This window comes from Pipra filicauda, unplaced genomic scaffold (genome assembly GCF_003945595.2).
Source record: "Pipra filicauda isolate LSUMZ 115617 unplaced genomic scaffold, ASM394559v2 scaffold351_size757598_pilon, whole genome shotgun sequence".
In the NCBI taxonomy this organism is placed as follows: domain Eukaryota; kingdom Metazoa; phylum Chordata; class Aves; order Passeriformes; family Pipridae; genus Pipra; species Pipra filicauda.
The window spans coordinates 617,423-641,191 of record NW_024104478.1 but is presented as its reverse complement, the minus strand read 5'-3'; the positions used below and the strand labels follow the sequence as shown (position 1 = coordinate 641,191).

At 35.6% G+C, this 23,769-nt stretch overlaps 1 protein-coding gene across 1 annotated transcript in view; it reads right to left on the bottom strand.

Annotated features, from left to right (window-relative positions):
- Positions 1 to 548: 548 nt before the first annotated feature.
- The window catches only part of ADSS2 (adenylosuccinate synthase 2), a 38,882-nt gene continuing 15,661 nt past the window's right edge, over positions 549 to 23,769 (bottom strand). The window contains exons 2-13 of the mRNA XM_027740993.2: positions 22,542 to 22,644; positions 20,206 to 20,274; positions 19,402 to 19,452; positions 17,113 to 17,179; positions 13,936 to 14,043; positions 13,553 to 13,634; positions 11,699 to 11,825; positions 8,715 to 8,869; positions 8,178 to 8,302; positions 7,440 to 7,537; positions 2,630 to 2,779; positions 549 to 1,867 (exon numbers count right to left, since the gene is read on the bottom strand). Of these exons, the coding sequence (XP_027596794.1) occupies positions 1,815 to 1,867; positions 2,630 to 2,779; positions 7,440 to 7,537; positions 8,178 to 8,302; positions 8,715 to 8,869; positions 11,699 to 11,825; positions 13,553 to 13,634; positions 13,936 to 14,043; positions 17,113 to 17,179; positions 19,402 to 19,452; positions 20,206 to 20,274; positions 22,542 to 22,644 (1,188 nt within the window). The 3' untranslated portion in view covers positions 549 to 1,814. The remainder of the gene's footprint in view (positions 1,868 to 2,629; positions 2,780 to 7,439; positions 7,538 to 8,177; positions 8,303 to 8,714; positions 8,870 to 11,698; positions 11,826 to 13,552; positions 13,635 to 13,935; positions 14,044 to 17,112; positions 17,180 to 19,401; positions 19,453 to 20,205; positions 20,275 to 22,541; positions 22,645 to 23,769) is intronic.

Genomic DNA, 23,769 nt, shown 5'->3' with positions numbered 1-23,769 from the left:
AGGGATGCTATGGTTCCTTCCTGGACTGTGAAGCTGACAGCAAAACTAGACCCTCATGCCCTCCGAGAAAAAAAACAAGCGTCAAGTTATTTGATTTTAACGCAGAGGACAATCATCTTTACATGCAATGCTGATGCACGGGCCCCTCAACGTACTTGCCAATTTTCCAGCGTTCTGTGGTATCCTACTCTTTCTACACATTACTCAAGTAAGATATACACCCTGCTAACTGCTCTGTCACATGCAAGCAACTCAGTAGAAAATGTTCCTTTAATATCAGTAGTTTTATCCTTCAACCCTCCTGTCTTTACTCTTACGATAAGCAATTTTATTTTGTGTCAATTTAGAATATAAACATTGTGCTAAACACTTTAACAGCAGATCCAGTCCAACAAATCTATTCCATTTGAGACAGTATATGGTTACTCCAGACAAACCAAAAGGCCTTGTATCTTTTATTTTGCATTAGAAATTTCTTATATTCATCTGCATGGCTGAAATCTACCAAACTAAATCTAAAATACTGCCCCACCCTGATACAAACTTGGTTTTAGGAAACAAAGTAAGTTTTATTTTAAAGTGAAAAGAAGCATACGAATACCATAGTATAATGTGTAAAAACAGTCATTGTCAAGAAATCTGGAAAGGGAATATGCAGCTATTGGGTTGTTGCAAAAAGAAATCAGATTCTTTGGAATATATAATAATGGTTATAAATTTAAATAGTTCTAGAACACTTTCTCATTACTCAACAATAAAAAGCCAAAATATGTCAGATATCTTAAGGTGAACACTTGTTATTTACTCTACATCTAAAGCAAATACATGGAATACTTTAAATGTTATTTCTAAAGCATCTTCAACTTATAATCACAAAGTGTCTGCACTTTGGCAATTCTCCAGAGAAACATCTTCTATTGACTCTAAAGAAAGGAATTTAAAAGGCCACCAAAATGTTAGACTTCTCACCAAATATAAATATAACCGCATTTAATTAGGGAAACAGTTTAAGATCTGCGCCTTGGAAGCAGAGAAGCACAGTTAATAAAATGCCAGAAAAAAAAAAGTAACATTATAAAACAGTTAACTCAAAATCAGAATAGTTCTTTAATAATCGCAAATGAACTTTTTACAATATCAATTTTCTAACTTTCTGGGCACACTTCCTGGTAAACACTTGAGTATCCTCTGTGAGTTACAAAGAGTAAGTTTTCTGTGTTATACAGATAAAAAAACCTGGACATTCTTAACAACTTGGCATCACATCTTCTTTTAAAAAACAGATCACACAATAATTTAGACAGCATTTATAGCATTATAAAATCGGACTCCCCCTCTTTAATTACTCACAAGAGCAGTCATTTAGAATACAACAGCCTTAGGAATACAAATAATGAGGATGTAAAACTATCTGTGCAAAACTGCATTATTTTTACTGTCTAAAATTTCAGGGAAGTAACACCGCCAAAAGCAGAGAGAGGATAACAAAGACAAACAGTCATGAAAGCAATGCTACCTTAGATTTTCAAACAGGAATTACATTATGAAGTAAGTATTTGGTAAAGAAAAAAAAAATCTGATGGCACCTTGAACAACAATGACGAGTGTCCTGGAAATTGCAGTTGAACAAGAATTGATACACGTTCATGTTAAAGTCTCTTTCAGGAGTAGCAATTGATTTGGGGGTATCAACTCTAGCATTTCTTTCCATGCAAAAATCTATCTTTCCAACATCTTTGCTTTGCGGGCTACTAATGCATTTAAGAATGAGCAGTCTTTTGAGGAGTGTGCTTTCTTCCATGCATCTGAAATCTTTAAAACAGCTGGATCATTGATTCCCTGGATTTCCCTACTCCAATCCATTTAACTGCAGGAGAGAAAAGCAAACTTTTATTGTAAGTAATACAAAGCAAGAGCGGATTGTATCTTAAGATGCGCACTTATCTTCTTAAGCACTTAAGATCTTAAGTACCACAGTCTGAATAAAAACACAGCATATAGTATTTGTACATTAAGAAATTATAACGATGTCTGTTGTTCTCAAAGTAAGAACACACTGGTAACTCAGAAAAGCAGGTACAGTCTTGAAGCTGCCATAATAAATGAATTGCTTTTCCAGATAAAAAGACAGATAGAAACTGTTAAAAAAGTAAAGATTTGCATCATCTCCTAATTCCCAGCTTTGGTTGGAACCACAGGACCATCTTTATTAGGGAGCATTAGAGAAATTTATTAGTTTAGAACTCTTACTGTCACATAAAATTAATCACATTAATTAATAACTAGTAGTCCCACTGACTTCATAAAGTAGCAAAATTAAACTCCTTTGATAACCAATCGGAAAGACACTTAAGCAAGTTATAAAACAACCAAAAAATCTCATTTGAACAAGAACTATAGTATAAGCCAAAGAAAGAAGCATATTAAAGCTTCTGAAAATTTTCAGTTCAACAACAAAATAGATGGATAAAAAGAAGTAAAACCATCATCACAAGTGTCACCAGGTACATCACAATTATGACAGTTACAAACTAGTTTTCAGTATTTTGCATGTTCATTAATACAAATACCAGACAGGTTTCATGGAGCAGGAATAAACCAAACCAGCAAGAAAATCTGTTTTACTTACCAGGAACACCCAACTCCATTTCTATAAAGCGAACATAATTTTGTGCATTTACAGGCAGCTCGTCAAACGCCCTTGCATTTGATATGTCTGTATCCCATCCTGGGAGTGTCTCATACTGAACCTCTACTTTATTTAAGACCTCCTGGTTGGCTGAGAAGCAAACAGAAACAAAAATGTTATGTCCCTGCGTATTATATATTCTCTATTATGAAACACATAACTATAACCCTTTTTATTCTTTTCTTACACAGAGGTTTGCTCATAAGATAATACAGGCATTGAAGGTGTCATTTTTTTGTTAATATAAGCATAGGGAAAAAAACCCAATAACTATCAGGACTTAGACTTTAGGAATTCCAGTGCTCACTCACATGCATTTATTTTGCTTAAACCACAATCTTTTCAGTTCAGAAAACAACTTTTTGGGGAAAATAATTCCCAAAAATGTTGATTTTTTTTCTGAACAAATACCAAGATCCAGCTCCCCCTTCATGAGGGAATTGTGAATGCAAAATTAAGCACCAGCTTGTAAGGCAGTTAAAACACATTTTAAAATGGCATAGGAGTGTACTTTTACTAAACATAGTCATAGGATGTAGTTTATACTTAACAGAATTCTGATGCCCACAGACCCTTTGCCCCAAAACTCTACAATGGATTTGTCAACCAGTGTGGAGTCCCACAGGATGTATGAACATAACTGTTCCAACTGCTTCTCAGAAGAGAAACAATAAGCACATTCCATTTTGTCCTTCATTTGCTACAATGTTGTCCATTAACTCTGAACCCTGTGATGATTTCAAGTACTGAAAAAGATGCTAAGCATATTGTTCTAGAATTCAATCACTCCAGTAATTATCTGAACATTAGTCTTGGAATGACGCAGGACAGCAAAAAAAAAAAAAGCCTTAAGCCTGAAAATGGTCAAAATACGTTGATTAAAAAAATGGGAGGCGGCACGCATTCATTCTTGCCTTCCTAAAAAAGACAGGGGCCTGCCAGAGGCACTGTAATTAATATTACGTAGGCTCCCTGTCTTACATCAAGTTGCTCTTGCAAAGACATCTAGTCAGCCTAGGAGAGGGTTTTAGGTGCAAGAGGCACAGTAGAGGTACAAATACAAAGCCATAACTAATCCCCTCCAGCATGTGCGTAGCCAACAAACTCAGACTCAGCATATTGAACAATTTGTCCTGGTGCAGGCAGTAGTTCAACAGCAGCAATGTTGTAAGGACAGCCTTTACGAACCACACATTTTGAGTAAGACAGAAAGAAACTCTGCTCTACTGTCCTCAAAACAGTGAGGAAATGCACCATTTTTGGACTGAGGTGTTCACAGGTTAAAGGCAAATGATCCTGACTCAATACTTGTGGTAATCCAAACAGACAGACAGGCACATTAAGTATGCTGGGTTGGGGAGGCCAAGGGTAAGCACTTTCTTAACTGCCAGCAGTAACAACTGAGGTGTTGTCTGCTGTCCAGGGGATCTGTAAAACAGAACAGATATACTCAAAGTGCAAAACCACAAACTAATCTCCAGGCAGTGCAGATGGTCGCTAACCTCTCTTTCTGAAAAGGGAAAGTGACTGAACGCCTCATCTGGCACGTCCACGGGCATTTTTACTTTGAAGCCTCTCTGATGAGGTTAGAGGGAGAAAGCTGAAAGCAACTGGAATTGAATGGTCTCATTTTGATTACCATCTTCCATTAATCTATATTATCTCAATTCCTTACTTCCCCATAAGAGAGAAGAAAAAGAAGGGATACATTTCTTGATGTTTCAAATGATTCTTTAATTGTCTTCCAGCAGGTGTGATAAAAGATGTGTGGTAAATCTAAGTCATAAACTGAGCTCAATGTAGTAACAGTAACAGATGTAGTCACCATCTAGATTTCTCTCAGCTCTTCACTAAGCAGATTTGTCTTTTAGGGTTTCTAGAATATTCCTTAACAGCTTAATTAGATAACAGACAGACCAAATATAATGATATAATTTGGAGAGTGATGTGATGTTACTTCCAACTCAGAAATAATAGCTTGAGTTTGGGACCTGGCACCACTGCAAGAAAAGATCCTCCAGCAACTTCCAGAAACTGAACATGAAAACAGTCATATAGATCAGACAAAGGTGCATCTAGAATAGTGTCCCAGCTCTTTGATCTACAGCAGAAGCCCAGGGAAAAAGCACAAGGAAAAAAAAAGCAAGCAAGAAGCTTCTCCAAAATAATCTCCCAATTTTCTAAGGATCTGTGTTTTCAAAGTTTCCTGAGCTAGAGGTTGTGTGTCTCTCTGCTGATATCAACTGATGTCTGAACTTGGATAGGAGGCCTTAGCAAAACTAGACCACAGCTTTCATGTTCCTTTTAAACCGATCAGCTCAGAGCTACCAGAGAGTTCTCTCTTCCATGAACTCCTATGACTGGCCAGCTCCACAGCAACAGACTACAACCTCAATAATACCAACCGAGGTCAGCTGTAAATTTATAAGACATTTAAAGTTATTTTTCAAGAAGCCATTATGAAATGCCCACAGAAAGTTAAGCTAAAAAAAACCCCTGAGTGAGACTCGTATGATTCTCTGATCCAGGTGGAAAGAGGAACAATATATGAAATATGGCATGCTTTTCCTGAGATGGTGGGTACTGTGTGTGCTTCTAATTTAGAGACAGTCATTTCACAAGAAGGGTAAATCACGAACATCTCCAAGAGAGTGGGAGGGTAGGAAGGGGAGGGAGAAAGAAATAGTATGCCAGTGAGAGATTCCCAGACTAGATCTCTTCTAAATTAAATTCAAATGTCAGTGGCAAGTTTGAAAAAAAAAAAAAAAAAAAAGGAAAAAAAAAGAAAAAAAAGCACACAGCATGCAGAGATGCAGACATCAGAAACAGTCTAATGGTCTGCAAATCAAAGTAGGAAGAAAGTTACCTTTTGTTTTTTGTGCCAGGGGCAGGGGTAACCTGCAGCATATGTGCTGAAAATGCTGCCAAATGCTGAGGAGTATAGCAAAGAGAGGTGTGGAACACAGAGGCAGTGTGAGAGACAGCATCTTCCAGCTTACCAGAAGTTCAGCTCAAACTCCTTCCTGACACTTTAAGGAAGACAGCATGTCAACAGCTTCTACTAAATTTCTACCAGAATTCTTAATTGTTCATACAGTAAAGAAAAACACAGTTAGGCAGATGAGCCACATTATGCTGCTAAGACCAAAAGGTCAGCTACCTGTACCTGGGCACGTACAAAGGGGGCGAAGTCTGTCTCCTCAGGAGGTGTACATAACCAGATTCTGGTTCTGAGACACACAATGAATAAAAAAAAAAGTACTGGACAACAGGGCCACATGCTTATGTCATCTTTAATGATGGACTGCCAGAGAAGGTCTTCCTGGCTTGAGCACAAGACAGGCCAAATAGCCTCAGGTTAGATGACAGGGCTACAGGAAAAGCATCTACTGAGTAGTTCTCAATTCAAATACGCAATCTCCATTATGTTCAAAGGTCATTTAAAGCATATACAAATGTCCTTAATGTTTTGATATGGGTATCAATTGGGATTATCTGAGTCTTAAAAAGAGAAAAGCATTCCCTGGTTTAGTGCAAGATGAGTACTAATTTCCTGAATAAAAGTGCATGACACGTCTTTCAGCATGCATTCAGACTAACTGGCACTTTTGTTTGAAGATACTGAAAGGCAAATCAGAGTATTCCCACAAGCACATGGAGAAACAAAAGATTTTTTTTTTTAATTCCTTATGAATTCCTCTACCAGGTATGTGCTATTTTCAAGGACTACTGGCAGATCATCATTTACTCCTTTATAAGTAATTACATCTTTGTACTTCATAAATCCTGCTGTGAGTTGTGTATCCAATTACTACCGTTGATCTCACCCGCAAAAAGTTCTCTGTTGATGATATCATATGAAAAACTGTAACCTGTGACCAGCCTCTACCCAAGTTACCAATCAGAATGAAAATGGGCATCTATGCACACATTAGAAAAATAAAAAAGCCCTGTCTTTCGTACTGTCTAATGTTCTTCCTTTTTTCTGGAGTATCTCTACTACTGCAAACTGAACAAGATGCATTACCTATAAAAACACTGGCTTGTGGTAGCTTAATATTTTAACATGCAGGTACACTGATGAAGTAAAAAAGACCACTAAAATGACCACTGTCCCCCTCAGGAGCTACAGTTTCTATCATGCTAAGATGATATACTTTGGTCATACATTAGAAGATAGACTTGCTTTCACCTAAACTAATTGTTCGTTTCCTCCTCCACCCCTTTTCCCTCTTTTCCACTTCGTAGGTGTAAAGGGTTTTTGGCTGCTCTGTGAACCATTTAAGGAAGTGAATTGTTACAAAAGTAACACACAGAGAGAAAAATGTGGCTTTTCAACAACACCATGTCTCTCATGTGGTTCACAACATGCTTAAATGAGACCTGGTCTGCTAAAAATGGGGATCAATACAGTAGTGGGAACAAGATAATTGAGTTTAAGAGTATGAATCAAGCTTCTAATTTAGCTTGAAGGTGATTCGGGCTGTATAAAAGAAAAGGGATAAAGCAGTAACAACATTTCTGTTTTAGAAGCTTTATATAGCACTTTGCATCTTTCTAGCAGACAACCGACAGTATTTGGTACAGGCGTTTTCAGGGTGCGGGTACAGGTGTGGTAACAGATGTCCCTGCCACTAATGGTTAGATACTCAAGTAACACATTACTGTCCTAAGTTTTACAAGTAAAATGCATTTTAAGTATCAGATTATATTTCACCAAAATCTAAAACTGTTAAACAAGAAATCTTACCAGGAAAATGAGGTATGATTTCACCATCTAGTTTGTATGCAACGCCAACTTTGATTTCTGGAAATACATCCAAGATATCCAATTTGGTAAGTGCCAATCTACAAAGAAACATTACTCTGGTTAAACAAGTTCAACAACTCATGAATCTTATCACATTGTAAACAACAACAACAAAAAAATCAAATATAACACTGATTTCTGCAAATTGCAATTACTCTCATGTGGCACTAATCTACTATTTGGTCTGACTTCAAAAAAATCCCCAAAAAACAACCACCACCCAAACAAAACAATAAAACAAAAAGCCTTAAACATCCTTTTTGTTGCATCCTTAGATCTAGTACTACAAGAAAATGGCAAAAATCAAAAAACAGGTATTCTCTGGTTGAAGTGATTGGTCTATAGCTTAAAGTGTTATAATTCTAATGATAATATATAATTTATATTTTTAATGAGCATGTTGCCAATATACTTTATGACCATCCATTTGAGACTTCATGATGCCTGTTGCTGTCTGTTCCTGTCCTCTGCCAAATATTCCTGTCCTACAGCGAAGGCAGCAAAATAATCAAACATTGGCTCTGCAAATACCTGGCTGCATCTTATTTTAAATTAACAATCAACAAATCAATACTAACAGTCTGAATGTTACTAATTAGCATATGTACAATTTACAGTAATCTGCAGCATTTCATGATTTTATGTCAGTTTGCCAGCAAAGCTGTCAAAAATACTCACGCAGTAAATCCATTAATCATGTAGGCGTATCGGAGTGAGACGAGGTCCAGCCAGCCACATCTTCTCTTTCTACCAGTGGTAACACCAAACTCTTTACCTCTCAGTTGCAGCAATTCTCCAATTTCCTAACAAAGAGTAAGACTATCACATAAGTGTGTTGGTTTTTTTGCTTTGCAACACATCATGCAGGTGATTACTTAACAACATTTTATAATATATAGTAAATTACCTTAAGAAATTTTCACAGTGCTGTCTGTTGGGATGAAAACAGAAATACAGAGCGCTCTTCCTAATCCAAGAGAATGCCTTTTACACAAACTTCTCAAAATTTGTTCCTGCTCTAGCCTTCTATTCCATAGAAAGGTTTAAGAAACTTACAACCACATTTGGCAGCCCTGTAAGCTCAGTATAGAATCAGAAGACTGAGATATCCAAACACAGTCATCTACTTGCATTTAACCATTAATTCTGATTTAACATAAAAGAGACAAGTTATTTCATCCAGTCACAGGTCACATGTAGGGCTATAATACTCACATTATCTTGTTCTGTAGGAAAGGCACCAATTCCAACTCTTGTTGTATATGCTTTCACAACTCCATACACTTCCCCAACATTCTGTGGTGGCATGCCCAGACCAGTACACACACCTCCAACTGTGCAGTTTGATGAAGTCACAAAAGGATATGTGCCTATTAAAAAATAAACTCAATGGTTTTAGAAACTTATTAAAACTTGGTTTTAAAGTGTTGGGTTTTTTTTAAAGATTTAACCTGGTGATAAATAGTACTTGCATTGCACTTACCTAGGTTTTACAACACTAAAAACCAGAACACACAATAAATGTATTTTGCAGTCAAGAACACATTCAACGAGCTCTTAGATTTGTATGTACAGTGTCCACCTCTACTGAAAAAGGTAGAAATCTTACCACTTATTTCAACTGGTACAGAGGGGAAAGTTGACTACAGAACAATTCTGAATGATCATACAAGTAAAAAATTGGAGTAAGACACCAGAAAACCATGCCTTGCTATCTTATATAAGATATACTCACCAACAGAACAATGCAAAAATTTAAGTGGAGACTTAAGAAAATAGTATTAAAAGGTTAGAGAATACAGGTTTGCCATTTTTAATATTGGGCGAAAAAATAAAATACAATCTCTACATACTGGTCAGCACACTATAAGGATAAGAAAGTGCAATAAAATGCAGAGTTCTGGCAAGAACAACTTTGCTTCCATAATCAAATGAAAAAAAAATCATTTAAAACAGAAGACTCCTGGAAGGTAGTCTAGTTAATTAGTGGTAAAAGTTTGTTTCTAGTTAAATAGTCATCCCTCATTTAAAATGCAGCCTGGACTACAAAGATAAGAGTTAAACATCTCAAAATCCTTAGGTTTATACCTTTTCTTTTTTTTTTTTAAAGTCATGGGAAATGAAACAGAGCATGACACTCCTTAGCTGAATTGTGAACAAATACTTCAGTCTCATAATAACTGCACATAATCAAGAAACTTCTACCTCAAGCATCAGACTTTTTTTTTGTCTTCTGATACGAGTCAGAGATGGGTAAGAGGGGAACAACCAAGATAAAAGGAACTGAAAGCAACAGAGTTCTTTCAGCACTACAGACAACTTTAAAAGGTCAAAATCCTTCAGAGGCTGGTTCAGTGACCATTTTGCAGATTAGCTTCAGGTATCTCTACCTTCTTTTGCTTAACTCAAATTGCTCAAGAGAAAAACCCAGGCTTACGGGCTCAAGAGAAAAACCCAGGTGATATGTAACAGCAGTTTGCAAGCATTAGTCTTCATCCTTCTTAGAACACAAAGTAGTTGAGGTCTTCTTTACTGACAGGTAAATATAGCAAGGAGAGGTCAAAAACAGAGTCAATGAGACAATTCTTACTCACTTTTACCTCCCAGCCTAATATATTTACATTGGTTTATCCTCACTCAGTGTTTAAAACAGGAGACCACATATCCCCAGACAAATGCACACGTGAGCTTCATTACAGGCTCCAGGAAAGTGTGATGGACTGCAAGGCTGGGCATTTACCAACTTCACTGACAACAGACACACATTCATAAAACTCACTTCAGGATTAAGAGTTTTATGCAACCAGGCACAGAAAAAGCCTCATTCAGAATGCTTAATGATCAAATTTGGCATTGTCAAACCTTTTGGCTACGGCTCGTCTACTGTAAACCCCCAAGTGTCCAATCTACTGATGGTGTCTACCTAAGGAAAGCAGATATTCTGTGCGTGGGTCTCACGGCACAGGCACGGAAAAAAAATAAATCTAAGTGACCCAAGCAACTCTGTATATATCACAGACATACCTGATGAGTTTCAGATTATCTGCATCTCCTATTTATATGAAATCCAAAATCCTCACCACTTACAAAAAACAACCGCCTGGAGTTTTCTGTAAATACCTCAGTTTTGCATCAAAGATTTCCCTGTGACAAGCATATTTGAAGAACTCTTTCCTCTTTGTTTTTTTTACTTGTTAAAAAAGGATGTGTCCTAATATGCAGATAATCATCGGAAAACCTGGTGCGCTTACACTTCGAGTGACTAGTCTAACACATATCTTTTCCTCTTAAAGGAAGAGGCTTTCAAATTCAGTATGTTTGAAAATGCCCAGTGTCAGAACTCCTGTCAGCTGAAAGCAGAGTGCACGTCAGCTTTATATTTGTTTGACAGCACTCCTTACAGGCTTCAATTTCAGGCTTTAGCATCTTTCTAACAATAAAAATTATACAGTTACAAGGCTAGTGAGATTGAAGAAAAATGTGACAAAATGCAGGAGGTCAATCATAGAGGCTATGAGATATATATATATATATACACACACACAGGTATAATAAACTACCTGTTCTTACAATATAATGACAACCAAACAAAATCATGTCATAAAAAATAAGAAGTTGCTTCTATCTAGAAGCTTCTAATTTTATTAGCAAAATCACAGTGTTTTAAGAAAAACTGCACCATTTTTAATATCAAATTGATTGGGATAACCTTTTCACTCTTGCCTCATTAGCAGTTATTGACACCTTTCCTGACATTGTGAAACAGTGGAAAACTAAGTGTTATATAAAGACTTTAAAAAAAAAGGCAAGCTGATTTTCCAAAAGTCAAGAAGTACTGTGCGTATACACTTTGCCTCTTAAAGTTCTCCATGGCTATTCTCAAGTGTTTTCCACAGATGTATACAATTGTGAGTTATTACAGACACTGAAGTAATAGGTACACTCTAAGAAAAGCCACCTGATCTTTACTGTTATTCAAATAATTACTTTTGGGAGAGTCTAAAGCTTTCTGAAATATTTTAATTAACACACCCACTCATCCATCCCTTATTATTTGCTAGTCATACAGAGCACTGTTCTTCCAAAATATAAAACACTTCTGCCATAAAAGCAGCTAAGCACACGAGAGTTTATATTTAGTGTTTTTCTTTCACAACATAAGTGTATAGCAACATGTGTCTCAGAAAGGTCATACCTACCAAAATCTATGTCCAGCAGTGCTGCATTTGCACCTTCTACTAAGATCTTCTTTGGTGGTCCATGTAAAGCCTCATACATGAAATAAACACCATCCCTTACCATTGGTTTTACTTTTTCCATGTAGCCCTGAATAATACAAAAGACTATTGTATAGTATAATTTCATTATGATAAAGACAGCTAGAGTAGAATTGCTATTGTTCCCTCATAACAATGCTCATATTCCTTCTGAAAAGGAAAAGCAAACAAAGAAATCTAAATATGACATAATATGTGAACAAGGGAAGGAAGAACATGAGACTCAGATTTACACAATGGACATGTACGCTCTTCATAGGAGGAAAGAAAGAAAAAAAGGGTGGGAAGGGGAGCAGAGAAATAAAATCCAAACTTCTAGAATACTTTAGAAATATTCAAGCATGATTCATCACTATACTTTACTGTGTTTGGTATTTCATTTCCGAGTGTTCAGAATTCTCCCCAAAAACCAGGGAATTTCACTTCTGGCCGTCTGAAGCCAACAAATGCACACAATTGTAAATTGTAATTCGTAAGTAAAAGAAAAAAGTTACATATTGGAATTAAGGGTCAAATGCTTGAATGCCACTGAACAGCTGGATGCAATGCAGTAATTTTCAGGTTATCACTTGGTACACAGTCTTTTTCCTGATTAGACACATGGAAGTTCTCATTCCAACAATTTACTTCACATGAAATATAACACTTTGTCTTTCAGAACTGAATGAAGTGTATTAGCATAGCACAAGTAATTTTCCTCAAGCTACAAATACATGTTGTGTTTCCACCCTAACAATGAGTTTTAGATATTCTGTAATCCTAACGTGTATTAAGTAAACTATAAAGCATTATGAAGTACTCAACTAACAGGTTTCTAGGTCTACATATTGATAAAAATACTACAACTCAACATGTGCAACAGGCATTATTTAAGTAAGAAAAACAGAAGTGCTAAGAATTCCCATATATTCTATTCTAGAGCTGTAGAAATGAGTTTAGTGCCAACTAAGGGTACAAGAAGGATGATTTCTTCAGCCTGATTTTCTGAAAAAATTAAACGCGTAATAACTCCCTGTTCCACACATACCTCAATGTTTTAAACAATGTGTCACATTTGGTTTAAGTTTTCTAAAGGTAAAAAAAAAAAATCTCATATAGTTAAGTTTCTACAAAAATTATTAACAAAAAGGCTGAGTGTAAGGGTAAGACACTTTACATTTTTTTCAAATAAGAACTTGGATGAGTGCAAAAAGAAGTTAACAGTAGTGAGAAATCTCTCAACTGTCCCAATTGCAAGGAAAACACCAAATCAGAAACTGTAATTAACCACAAGACTAGTTTGCTGATAATCATGCTTCATTAGTTTTGCTGCTATCAACTTACTTTTTTTATGTTGCTAGACATAGGTTGTTTTTCTTTTCTTAAGGCTTGTTACTTAGAATAACAATTTACTTCAGTTTTTAAGTTTCTGACACAAGGAATTAATATTCTGCTTTACAATGAAACATACTTTCCCAACTACAATTCTGGGTTTTTTAATCCTAGACAGTATGTTTGAGCCAGGGGAATTAGGTAAAAAATCGTTCTCCGTATGCAAGCCTTTTTCTTAAAATTTACAATATTTCTCTTGAAACCAAGTATTGAAATGTTGCATTAAGTGGGGTAAAAAGTGTCCTTAAGGATAGCAGACTCTTCAAAATGGATAAATAACGATTTTCCATGATATGTATTCTGTTTTAACTCCTCACACAAGCGCAAGCATCAGTCACCAAGGGATTTACGCATCAGTAGCTGCACACAGTGATCACATAACTCAAGAAACAGAAGCAGGCTTACCTTGAGCTTTTCCAATTCCCCTTCAATATCTATCTTTAAGGTAGGATATATTGCTTTGTACTGATTGGCTAACACTTTGAACCTGGAAGGCAAAAATGCTGCATTTAAGTTTTTGTTTGTTTGTTTTCCGCCTTAACCCCCCACAACCTTAGGTTTTACTGGTTACATATCTGCAATAATTTGGTAATTTAACAATTTTAAATAATAAATTATGCCAATAATTGACTATATTATTTAATAAAATTATAAAGTTATTTTTATATTTAAAAATAATTTTAATTTAAAAATAAAATTAGGAGGAACCCGATGTAATTGCTTACACAGGGTACTACCCAGAAACTGAAAACTAGGCTTACAACTGTGTATTAAAATACAGAAGTTACCTCTCAGAAAATTCATCAAAATCAGAAACAAGATCACACATCCTGAGTCCACTTCGAGCTGCCTTTGAAGAATATACTGGACCAATTCCTTTTTTGGTAGTTCCCAAACTTGCAAAAGATAATAACAGGAGTTATTCTTGATATAAAACTAAGGTTTTTCCTGAAAGGCAATACATCCTTAGCATTAAATAAAATGCTGTTAATTGTGAGCATTTAACCTTGTTTTAAGCATTTAAAACAAGATACTTCCAGTATGCGATCTAGTTGCAGAATATCACTGTTTATACACACAAATATGTTAATCTTACACATACTTCTGGTTTTAAACCAATATCTTCTCATATTTCAGTGAATTCTTAAATATTTATTTGTACACGATTCCCAACTTTTATACTTAAAGAACCAAATGCAAAGAAAACATCCTTCAGTACTAAGAACTGAAACTAATTAAACACCTTCTAAAACACTGTCCTGAAGACCTAAAGAAGTTCTCCATAAAGCAACAGCAAAACTAGTACGGATTTCAAGTCTGTATATAAGAAATATTTCACTTAATTCTAAATACATGAGTTGGAGCCAGGAAAACAGAAAGCACTGCCAAGCATCCAAGAGTGGCAATGATACTCTAAATGATGTATATGTTAAGGGTTTAGGAATGGATTTTCCACTGTAGCTGATTCTGAAAACCTGAATTCCTTCTCCTCCTTACCTGCCCGCTCTGCCTGAAAACCCTTTTTCAGGTTAAGTCAGTGATATCATAATATATAACTTGCTTGCACTGACTTTACTGTGAGAGAAGTACAACTAGTTCAGAAAGTGTATTCTGCCAGAGTCTTGCTAGACAGCTATCAAAATGGAGCCAACCTGCACTTGTCACAGGTAGATTATCAAATATCTTCCCCATCACTCTCAATAGATTAAGGAACTTAATAAGAAGTGCAATGGCTGCAGCACTTTCAGAAATCTGCTGTATATTGCTAAGCTTAGTTTTACACTGAGTTTTAACTATTTTGGTTTGTTTTTTCTGACCAGACACACAACCTTATTTTCTTCCATTATAAATTCTGCATACACAGAGTGGCCCATATTTCTTCCAACTGCCTTGAAGGTACCATGCCTCAGTTCAAGAGGGTCTCCATTTCAAGTAGGAGGCACAGGTCACATCTAGATTTTATGTTAAAAAAGTATCAATTGATATGTGAGTGAACAGAAATACAGCTCATTATTCATTTTAGTTAGGTCCTTAGGAGTTTGTATTACATTCAACACAATAATTTTGTAAAAAATACCCGTAATTCTTCTAACTAGACTCAAAACCAAGTATTCTCAGGGAGTGATGTTTACCTCCAGTCCAAAAAACCAGACATTCTAATCAGCTTTGCATCACACAGTATCATTTAACCAGACCAGGATATTGTGGATTAAATAACTAACTCTAGCCTCTACCCCAACTCATACCCTCCACAGAGAATCTTTTTAAGGAGGAGTAGTTTCCATTTATTTTGTTTCATTAAGACATATCAATTAATAAAAAAGTTAAGTTGTCAGAAGACTGTATTTACAGAAGTCATAACAATTGTATAAGCAGAAGATACTGTATTATATTACCTTTTCTATAACCTTTCTGCAGGGAAAACTACATGAGCCTTACTTGTGAATGGTTTTGAGCTACATCTGAACAGGTAAAAGCATTCAGTTAAAATAAAAAAATAAACTTACCTCTTACAATGTTCAAAGTGTTAGACACAAAAGAATTTAAACACCAGATATGCTATGTAGTCAAATCCACATTAAGACATAACAGCAGGCTATTTCAATTCCTCACCCCCAACAAACAGGAGACAATGTTTTGATAATCCATGATAGCCTGTTCTTAGCCAGCCTGCAGTACTACTCTCTCCACTACAGTCACATAGACAACCTTAACATTTAGGAGGAAATAGAGAGTAGTTTTAACAAGTTTGAAAACTGTATGATTGTTGCAGAAGAACTTCACAGAAAGAAGAAATACAGAATTTTTAAGATTGACTTGAGTTTTTTAGCTTTGAATGCAGGTTTTTTTTCCCGGGTTTCTTTAAAGAAAAACCTAATTGGGCTTTCCTTGACAATCACTAACACTAACTAACAAAGTAGTGCCTTCTCTCAAGTAGCTCATTGACTGACAGTATTTTTCATTGCAAATATTGTCATACAGCAATTTTGGCTTTCACTCCATCAATATTCAAGAATAGCTGATACAGACATACTGACTCATTAAAAAAAGTATATTCTTCCATATACATATATATGTGTGTGTGTGTGTGTTCTTCCTGTTTGCTTTTTAATTCCTAAAATAACAGGTAAGGAGACAGCTGGTACAGCAAAGTCAAGTGTGAAAATGACCCAGTGTAAAAATAACTGACAATTATCACTCAATAGCAGCCTGTGTGAAGTAAGATACACTGAAACCAGACACTCTCTTAAAGGTTATCGTTTAGATGATACCTTTTACAGGTAAGGATGTTGGAACTACTTTTCATCCACACAATATCTCTTTTTGCAAGTTTGTCTAAGTTCACAGGTATCTGAGAAGTTTATAGTGCTACCATTACTTTCCAGCTGTAGACAGGTCACTGTTAATTCTGCCAGCTTTTTCCCCAACCCCAAGAACTTGTGAGCTACTTAGAAAGCACAAGTTAAAAACATAGCAGATAGTTTCTGAAAACTTCAAAAGCTTCAGAAAGTCAGTAGCAGCCTATAGTAGACAATGTGAACATTTACTTGCACTTCTAACAATAAAGCATTGTGAGATACTAAATTAGTTATACGAGAGACCTTTCAGTTATTTGGAGATGACAGAAGTGTCCTTGAATCTTCATAACAAGAAATATATTTTTATAGAATCTAATACCTCCAGTAAACAAAACATTTGGAAGCGGGAACTCTTTTTATAAAGCAAATTAAGAATTAGGAAATTTTTCATAAGACAAAATATCAAGATAAAACTCTTTAATTAAGAATATAATCTTTCACTAGCCCCTGGAAGACAAAAGTGTAAGAAATGATCCCTGCATTTTCCACACTGAAGAGTTATATGGATAATGAATATTTTTTTAACTCAAACAATAACAGATATTCAATGCATTAAGTCATGTTTGCACAAAGTCATCCCACATTTGACAAAATAAAACTACCTACTTCTTTCCTGCTTGTTCCTGCCTCTGTTGTTCTTGGATGCCATCAGCAGCTTGGTGGAAATCAAACACTAAGAAAATAAGTAAGTTGAAAGTTTGTGTGAAACAAATTACTATATCATTATTGATTTCTTCAAATCAACTCCAGCCTATTTTTTTATCAATGTGGAAAAATAATATACACAATGAAGAGAGGCAAATAAAATGAGAAGAGTTTTTTTCTCCTCTTTTACAAGTTACATTTTTTCACATGGAAGAGTTCTAAGGATTTTCAGATACTTTCTTTAAAGTGTTTATTTTGTAGAATACTTGCAGACTGAGTAGACACATCCCACAGAATAACTAAGCCATTTCTGCTTTGTAGTAGCCCAAAAAATTATATGGATTAAAAAAAACATGCAGTAGAAAAAAATCCTGGAAACAGATTGCAGTAAAAAAAGGTCATACTGCTGAAATTTAGGTGGGAACTTAAGGTGAACATTCTCACTTATTCTAAAGACTTCTTAAACCATTTTATTTTTATGTTTTAGACAACATCAATTAAAACACATCTGGAAATAACAAAAGCTCCCACCAACATCTGTTATGATAACAGAGGTCATCTTCATAAGACCCGATTTTTTTTAATGCATTACATTGTTATTAATTACAAAGATTATGAAAAGTATCTCTTGCATCAAGTCTTTGCCTACCATAAAAGCCAAAAAAACCCCAATCAAAATCCCAAATCTTACAAGACTCATGTCAAATACAAATATCTGTGCACAGTAGACAGACGAACAGAAGCCAGCTTAGTTTTCTTAAGTGCTATCCCTCCTGAAAGTTAAAAACGAATGTACACATTACACAGGAAAAACTGAAAACTTACAAGAAACAGATTCATTTAATAAGTACTCTAGTCTCTCTGCAAGTGTGGTTTTCCTGTTTGCCTTATTAATTTGCTTTTGTGTTTATTTCCACACATTCCCGTATTGTAAAGGATTATGTTATGCCCAGCAGCTTGAACCTATCTTTGGTTGATCCTTTGTTATAAACTAATTATTCACAGATCAACAACAGCCCTTTTAGAGAAGACATTTTTATCATGACAACAGATCTTCAGATTGCCATCAAAACTTTCCAAACAGAGGCATTCTGAAAGTTCATTTCTGTTAAGAGGCTGAATGATTATGAGTGACAGTCAGTTACTAATCCTTTTTACTCACAATTTGTTTAGAGATAAAAACTTCCCAGTATTGCCATTGTAATATAATCACCACAGAAAAGTTTTTCTAATAATCAAGCAAGTTCCAAGTAATTCACCTACAGTGATTCTACTATCAGAAAAGATATTGGTAACTTAGATACAGTTACTAACTATTCCAAACTTATTAGTTACTCCAAAGTAAAAACATTTATTGTGAAATAACATGTTCACTCACTAAGCTACTCCAGCATTGTTTAAGAAAACAACACAAAACAACACAAAAAAGAAAGCAAAACCAAAAGCAAAACCTTTTTTCGGTGTTATAAGCTTTTATCTCATACAGTCCTCAACAGTTTGTATCTTCAGAAAACGACTACCAGAGCAGCAATAATGTTATAATATCCAAAGAACTAATTTAAAGGATAAATCCACATAATAAAGATGTGTTAGGAGTGGTACAGGAAGAGTCTCTGAAGCTCTGCATTAGTGGACTGGACTCTAAACACTATTTTACTGCAGTTCAGGCTCTGAACTGCAGTGCTGTCTGGAGCATAGCCTGGAATCAGTGCTCGGCTGATGAGCTCCCTGTGAGGAAGGCAGTCATTCTCTCCATCCCTACAGAGCCCTTACCATAAAATCTCTTTTCAGAAGCATGTGGCAATTTCCTTGGTAGGGAGATCACTGGTTTGAAACCTGGTCATGTGGTTTCCCAATAAAAAAAAGCTGCTGTAAGCAACACTGTATTTGCACCAAAAGGGTAAATGAATCCTTCAGTCAATTCACTTCTGAATGCTTTTTGACTACTCTATGCTTCTAATCTTTGACTTACAAAGTGAACCTGCTTTCCTGACTAGGTGATGCTTATGGAATAGGATTAAAGAGTCACTAGAATATAAAACTGGGAGGGTCCTGAGTGAGGAACAGTTTTTTTTAGGACCTTCAATAAACCAAAGTAGCCCACAGAGACTTAATCCAAAGAAAAGTGCAGACCTGTGTAAAGAGATGGCTAAAAATGGTCACACTTTTACTGCCACAGAAAGTTCAGAGAAACCAGAGATTAATTAAAAAAAAAATCAACAGAAAACCAAACCTCAAACAGGAACTTACCAATATGAGCCCTGTCAGAAATTATTAGTCTTTTCTCCCAGCCTTCTAGCCCTTAAAAGACAAAATTAAATAGTTCAAATTATGTTTTGTATAGCGTTTTTGTCTTCTGATGTATAAAGTGTAAATGCTTTTCATGTTTAGTCTTCAGTCAATCTATTTAAAGACTGAGCAATCACATTGCAGAGTGAAAAAAAAAAGTAATTTCAGTAATTAAAACTTGGCATCAACCTATAAAGCTGAGAAAATCAGGCTTATTCTGAAGAAGAATTCAAGCTATTCTACTAATTCCTCAATTCTAGCAAACAATTAGTAGCTTTTTTGATTTTGAATAATCTAGACCACTGCTTTACCTCACTTACAGTAGACTGCTGCCAAGCATAGCAATAGACATAACACAAAGTATCCAAAAACTGAGTTCTGAATCAAGAAGTGATTACCACAACACTTGTTTACATTAACAAGGTCAAAGTGTACGCCAATATTGTAAGAGATAAAACAACTATGAACAGATTAACACACTTAAAGAAGTTGTTTCACTTCTTAAATTCACTTTTTTAAGCAAAGAAAAATGTCTGAAGATAATTTGTATTTAGAATATATTCTGAAACTGTGCAGAGACTTCTTTTATCTGTCTTCCCATGAGGGCCATGAAACTTCTAGCAAGACTCCTGTCAGTATGCAGCAGCTAAAGGGAGTTATGGAAAAATACATTGTATATAACCTCAACAGAGGCATCCTCCATCTAAATTTTTTGAAGAATGCCCCACAAACTATTTTAAAGGTAGTATCTTAAAATTTTCTCACCTTTTCCTTTCTTCAAGTTTTTTTCAGCTTCTTCAAAGAGTCCTGGCAAATGAATTACAACGCCATTTCCTGAAGAAAACCATTACATTACATTAATTTAATGCATTGTTGAGGATGGGAAAAATATTTCAAACAGCTAAAGACACTTCATGTTTTGTGTGCAGAGTGTTTTACTTAAGTTTTTAAACTTTCAAGATAATACAATTTTTTTTCTTAGGAATTTGTCTAGAAGACAGATTTACTCCTTTCTATAGGCATTGAATCTTTTTAATAAACTCAACTAAACTTTCAATTTAAAGGAGAATAGTAACAAAATCGTGGGACAGTCTGAAATGCAACTTCCTCTTCCTCTTATCTAAAATTAACTTCCTGCTTTATACTTCACTGTAATAACTCTATTGTTTTTTAAAAGCTTAGCACATTTCTATGATCATCATAAACACCAGCATCCCCTCAGGCTGTGTTCGTTCTGCAACAGAGGCGAGATACTCTGTATATAGATTTGGAGTTGTTAACAGACTAGCAAAAATAACAGAGGAAAAAGATCTGTCGAAAGCAAGCTCACCTTCCTATAGCCATCACATTGCTCAGAAAAAGACCACTGGCTCATACAATTAACGGGCATCACTGAGTGCCTAAGGAGGAGCATTCCCATAAGGCAAAACTGAACCATTTAAAGATCATGGCAAGCTCAGTAGATCGAAAGCTACCAGTATAACATCTAGGTAAAAAAGGCACCTGCCCTTCAAAACTATTTGCATATCACCTAATTTCACAAAGACAAAAGCATTCTAAGCATCAAAATACAAAGTATTTTAAGACTTCTTCACTATAACCTTCGTGGTGCAGTCCTAATCAATGAGAATACTTTATTATAATACTCCAATTATTTTGCCATTGCCATTTTTTGAACCTATAAGCTCTTTCACTGGAATCCTAAGTTGTTTTTTTTTCCCCAAAAAGAGACTGTAAACACATCCTTTTTTACTGTTTTTAAGCAATAATCTCCTTAAGACACATAACACAGTAACATATCGAAAAAGAACAGAAGTACTATCTGCCTCAGCCCTCAAAACTAGAAACAGTTAACATCCCAAACTCCCCTTCATCAGCAGGAATCTATTCCCATGCCCATTGACTCAGTTTCTATAGAAGTATTAGGAAGGGCAAGTTGATCCAAAACTATCCTATTAGCAAGTCACAATATAACAGCTGAAAAGAGGCAATAAACCACCAAATCCCATCAAGTACAGAGTTAGGGATGACTGAGAGTATATGGTCACTACACCTGGACTGTTTATGAATTGAGTAACTTGTGACAGACTCTGGAGCTGCTGTTTAGCAAACTGTCAGTACTGTCAATGACCATTTGCTCTTGACACACGTACCAAGCTGAGAGGCAAGACTACAATCTCAAAGCAATGAGGTGTAGGAAGAAGGGACAGGAAGAGCATGGCAACAGAGTCCTGATTTGGACAAGTACACTGTGTAAGGGACAGGAGTCCTGGATATCAGAAAAGCAAGATGAAAGTGTTGTGAGGTCATAGCCTTTAGTGACCCAGAGACCCACCTTCTTAGTGAAACAGCACTCAAGCACATATACAGTTATAATGCTGTGTACACATTTTATATTTATATTCATTTTTAGAAGGAAATTGTATGGGTCATGTAGCATTATTAAGGTTGGTCATACAAGCAATCCAAAGGAAAAAAAAAAAACACACATGTAGGATTGGAAACAGGATTCCAAGACAAGGAGGGGAGTAAGTAGTTTTGTAGGGACAACAGACTGAACAGTCTAAATCCCCTTTGATGAAGAAAACAGATCCTGACATCACCTAGTACTGCCACTGCCCTAAAGTTCTAATGTACTCTCCTGAGAGGACTTCTTGGTAAGAACTCTACAGTGGGGAAGTCTTTTGGAGTCAACATTCATTTCACAATTCAATGGAAAAAAGAGGAAAGATCTATGTTTCAAAAAGTACCAGTAGGTCCTTAGCAGGCCTAAAGATTTAAACAGAGAGGAGGTAATGGGAGAATAAAATAAATAACTGGTAGAGAAAATAAGAGGGAATGGGAGAATGAAGATATCCTGGGCAGCTAGCTGTTTGTATCGATAGATAAGAACAAAGACGAACTATCTAAGACAATACAGGAAACTTCTGTAATCCAAACTTCACAAATGAGTTAGGGCAGCATTAGGATGATAGCGGAACAGTGCAAGCCTATGAAAAACTGAAGAAAAAGAATCCTTATCCTCTACGGCCTCAAATACATTATTTTAATGTCAGAAGACTGTAACTACAGTACTCTATCTTTTAGAGATGTTCACTTACCAATGAATGCAGTGACTCTTGGATTGATGATCCCACTTGGCAGAAGGTGAAAGTCATACTCCACAGCATCCACAACAACAGTATGCCCTGCATTATTGCCTCCCTGAGTGGGAGGGAGAGAGGGGAGAAAAAAAAGTGTTAATAGTTTTTGACACTAAAGGCCAATGAACATAGTATAAAGATGGAATAAACTTGTTCAAGCTCCAATTCCACATTTTCATTTCTGTTACTGATAAAAGATCTTTCAGAGATTTCCTTTTCCCAGGAAGTCAGTCAAACTTTTCCTGTCAAACCGGACAATTTCAACATCAGTATTATCTGCCATATAGACTTTGCACAGTGTTTTGGTTCATCAAAGGTACGAAAGCTTGGAATAAGATTAAAATGTTTCTAAAAATTATTGGACAGAAGTATGAATATTCTAGAACATGCAGTCATTTCTGAAAGCCATCATCAGTTTCATTAGCTTTCTGTTACAGTTACGGAAAGTGCTGAAAGTGGAACTGCAACCTTAGCAAAGTAAAAAAAACAAATCCCCAACTAAACTCTATAAAAAAAACCCATCCAGTTATTGGGAAAGATAAGTGTAGTTGTTTGGCAACATCCAGGTTTGTTGTTCTGAATTTTGGCTTCAGTCTTTTGAGTGCTTTTGTATGAACAGTAACCAGCAAAGTTAACTGGTTCATTCTATACCTACTGTGTGATGAGAGAGGTTCTGTAACAGTACAAGTAATTTTTACCTTAAGTGTTTTGTTTATGTAGAGAATCTAGAAGCAACTATGACTTTGTGGTTTTGTAAGTTACCAGAAACCATTTACATCAAAATAACACTTAACATTTCTAGCTCTTTTCATTACCACAGAGAAAGTATTAAGAGATTTGTTGAAGTGTGAAATATGTCTAAAATACCAAAAGAAGCTTGTGACCAAGTCTTAAAGAGGGTCAAGAAAGGCTTATGAAACTAAAAAGATTACAAAACAGTTACCAAATATCCCCAGATCTTGTTTATTGTACCTTTGAAAATAAGCTTATACTCTCTTGTGACCCTGTCATTTGTGCAAGTTAAGGTTACATACAAAATGGTTCTGTCTGTCATAACCACAGGAACATCCTTTACAGGCACCTTGCACCAGAAATAAACAAACTGCTTCAAAGAGAAACCTGAAAGGAAAGACTTTTAAACTAAGCTGCCTTTCAGCACAAGACAAACTGAAGAAAAGCATTATAT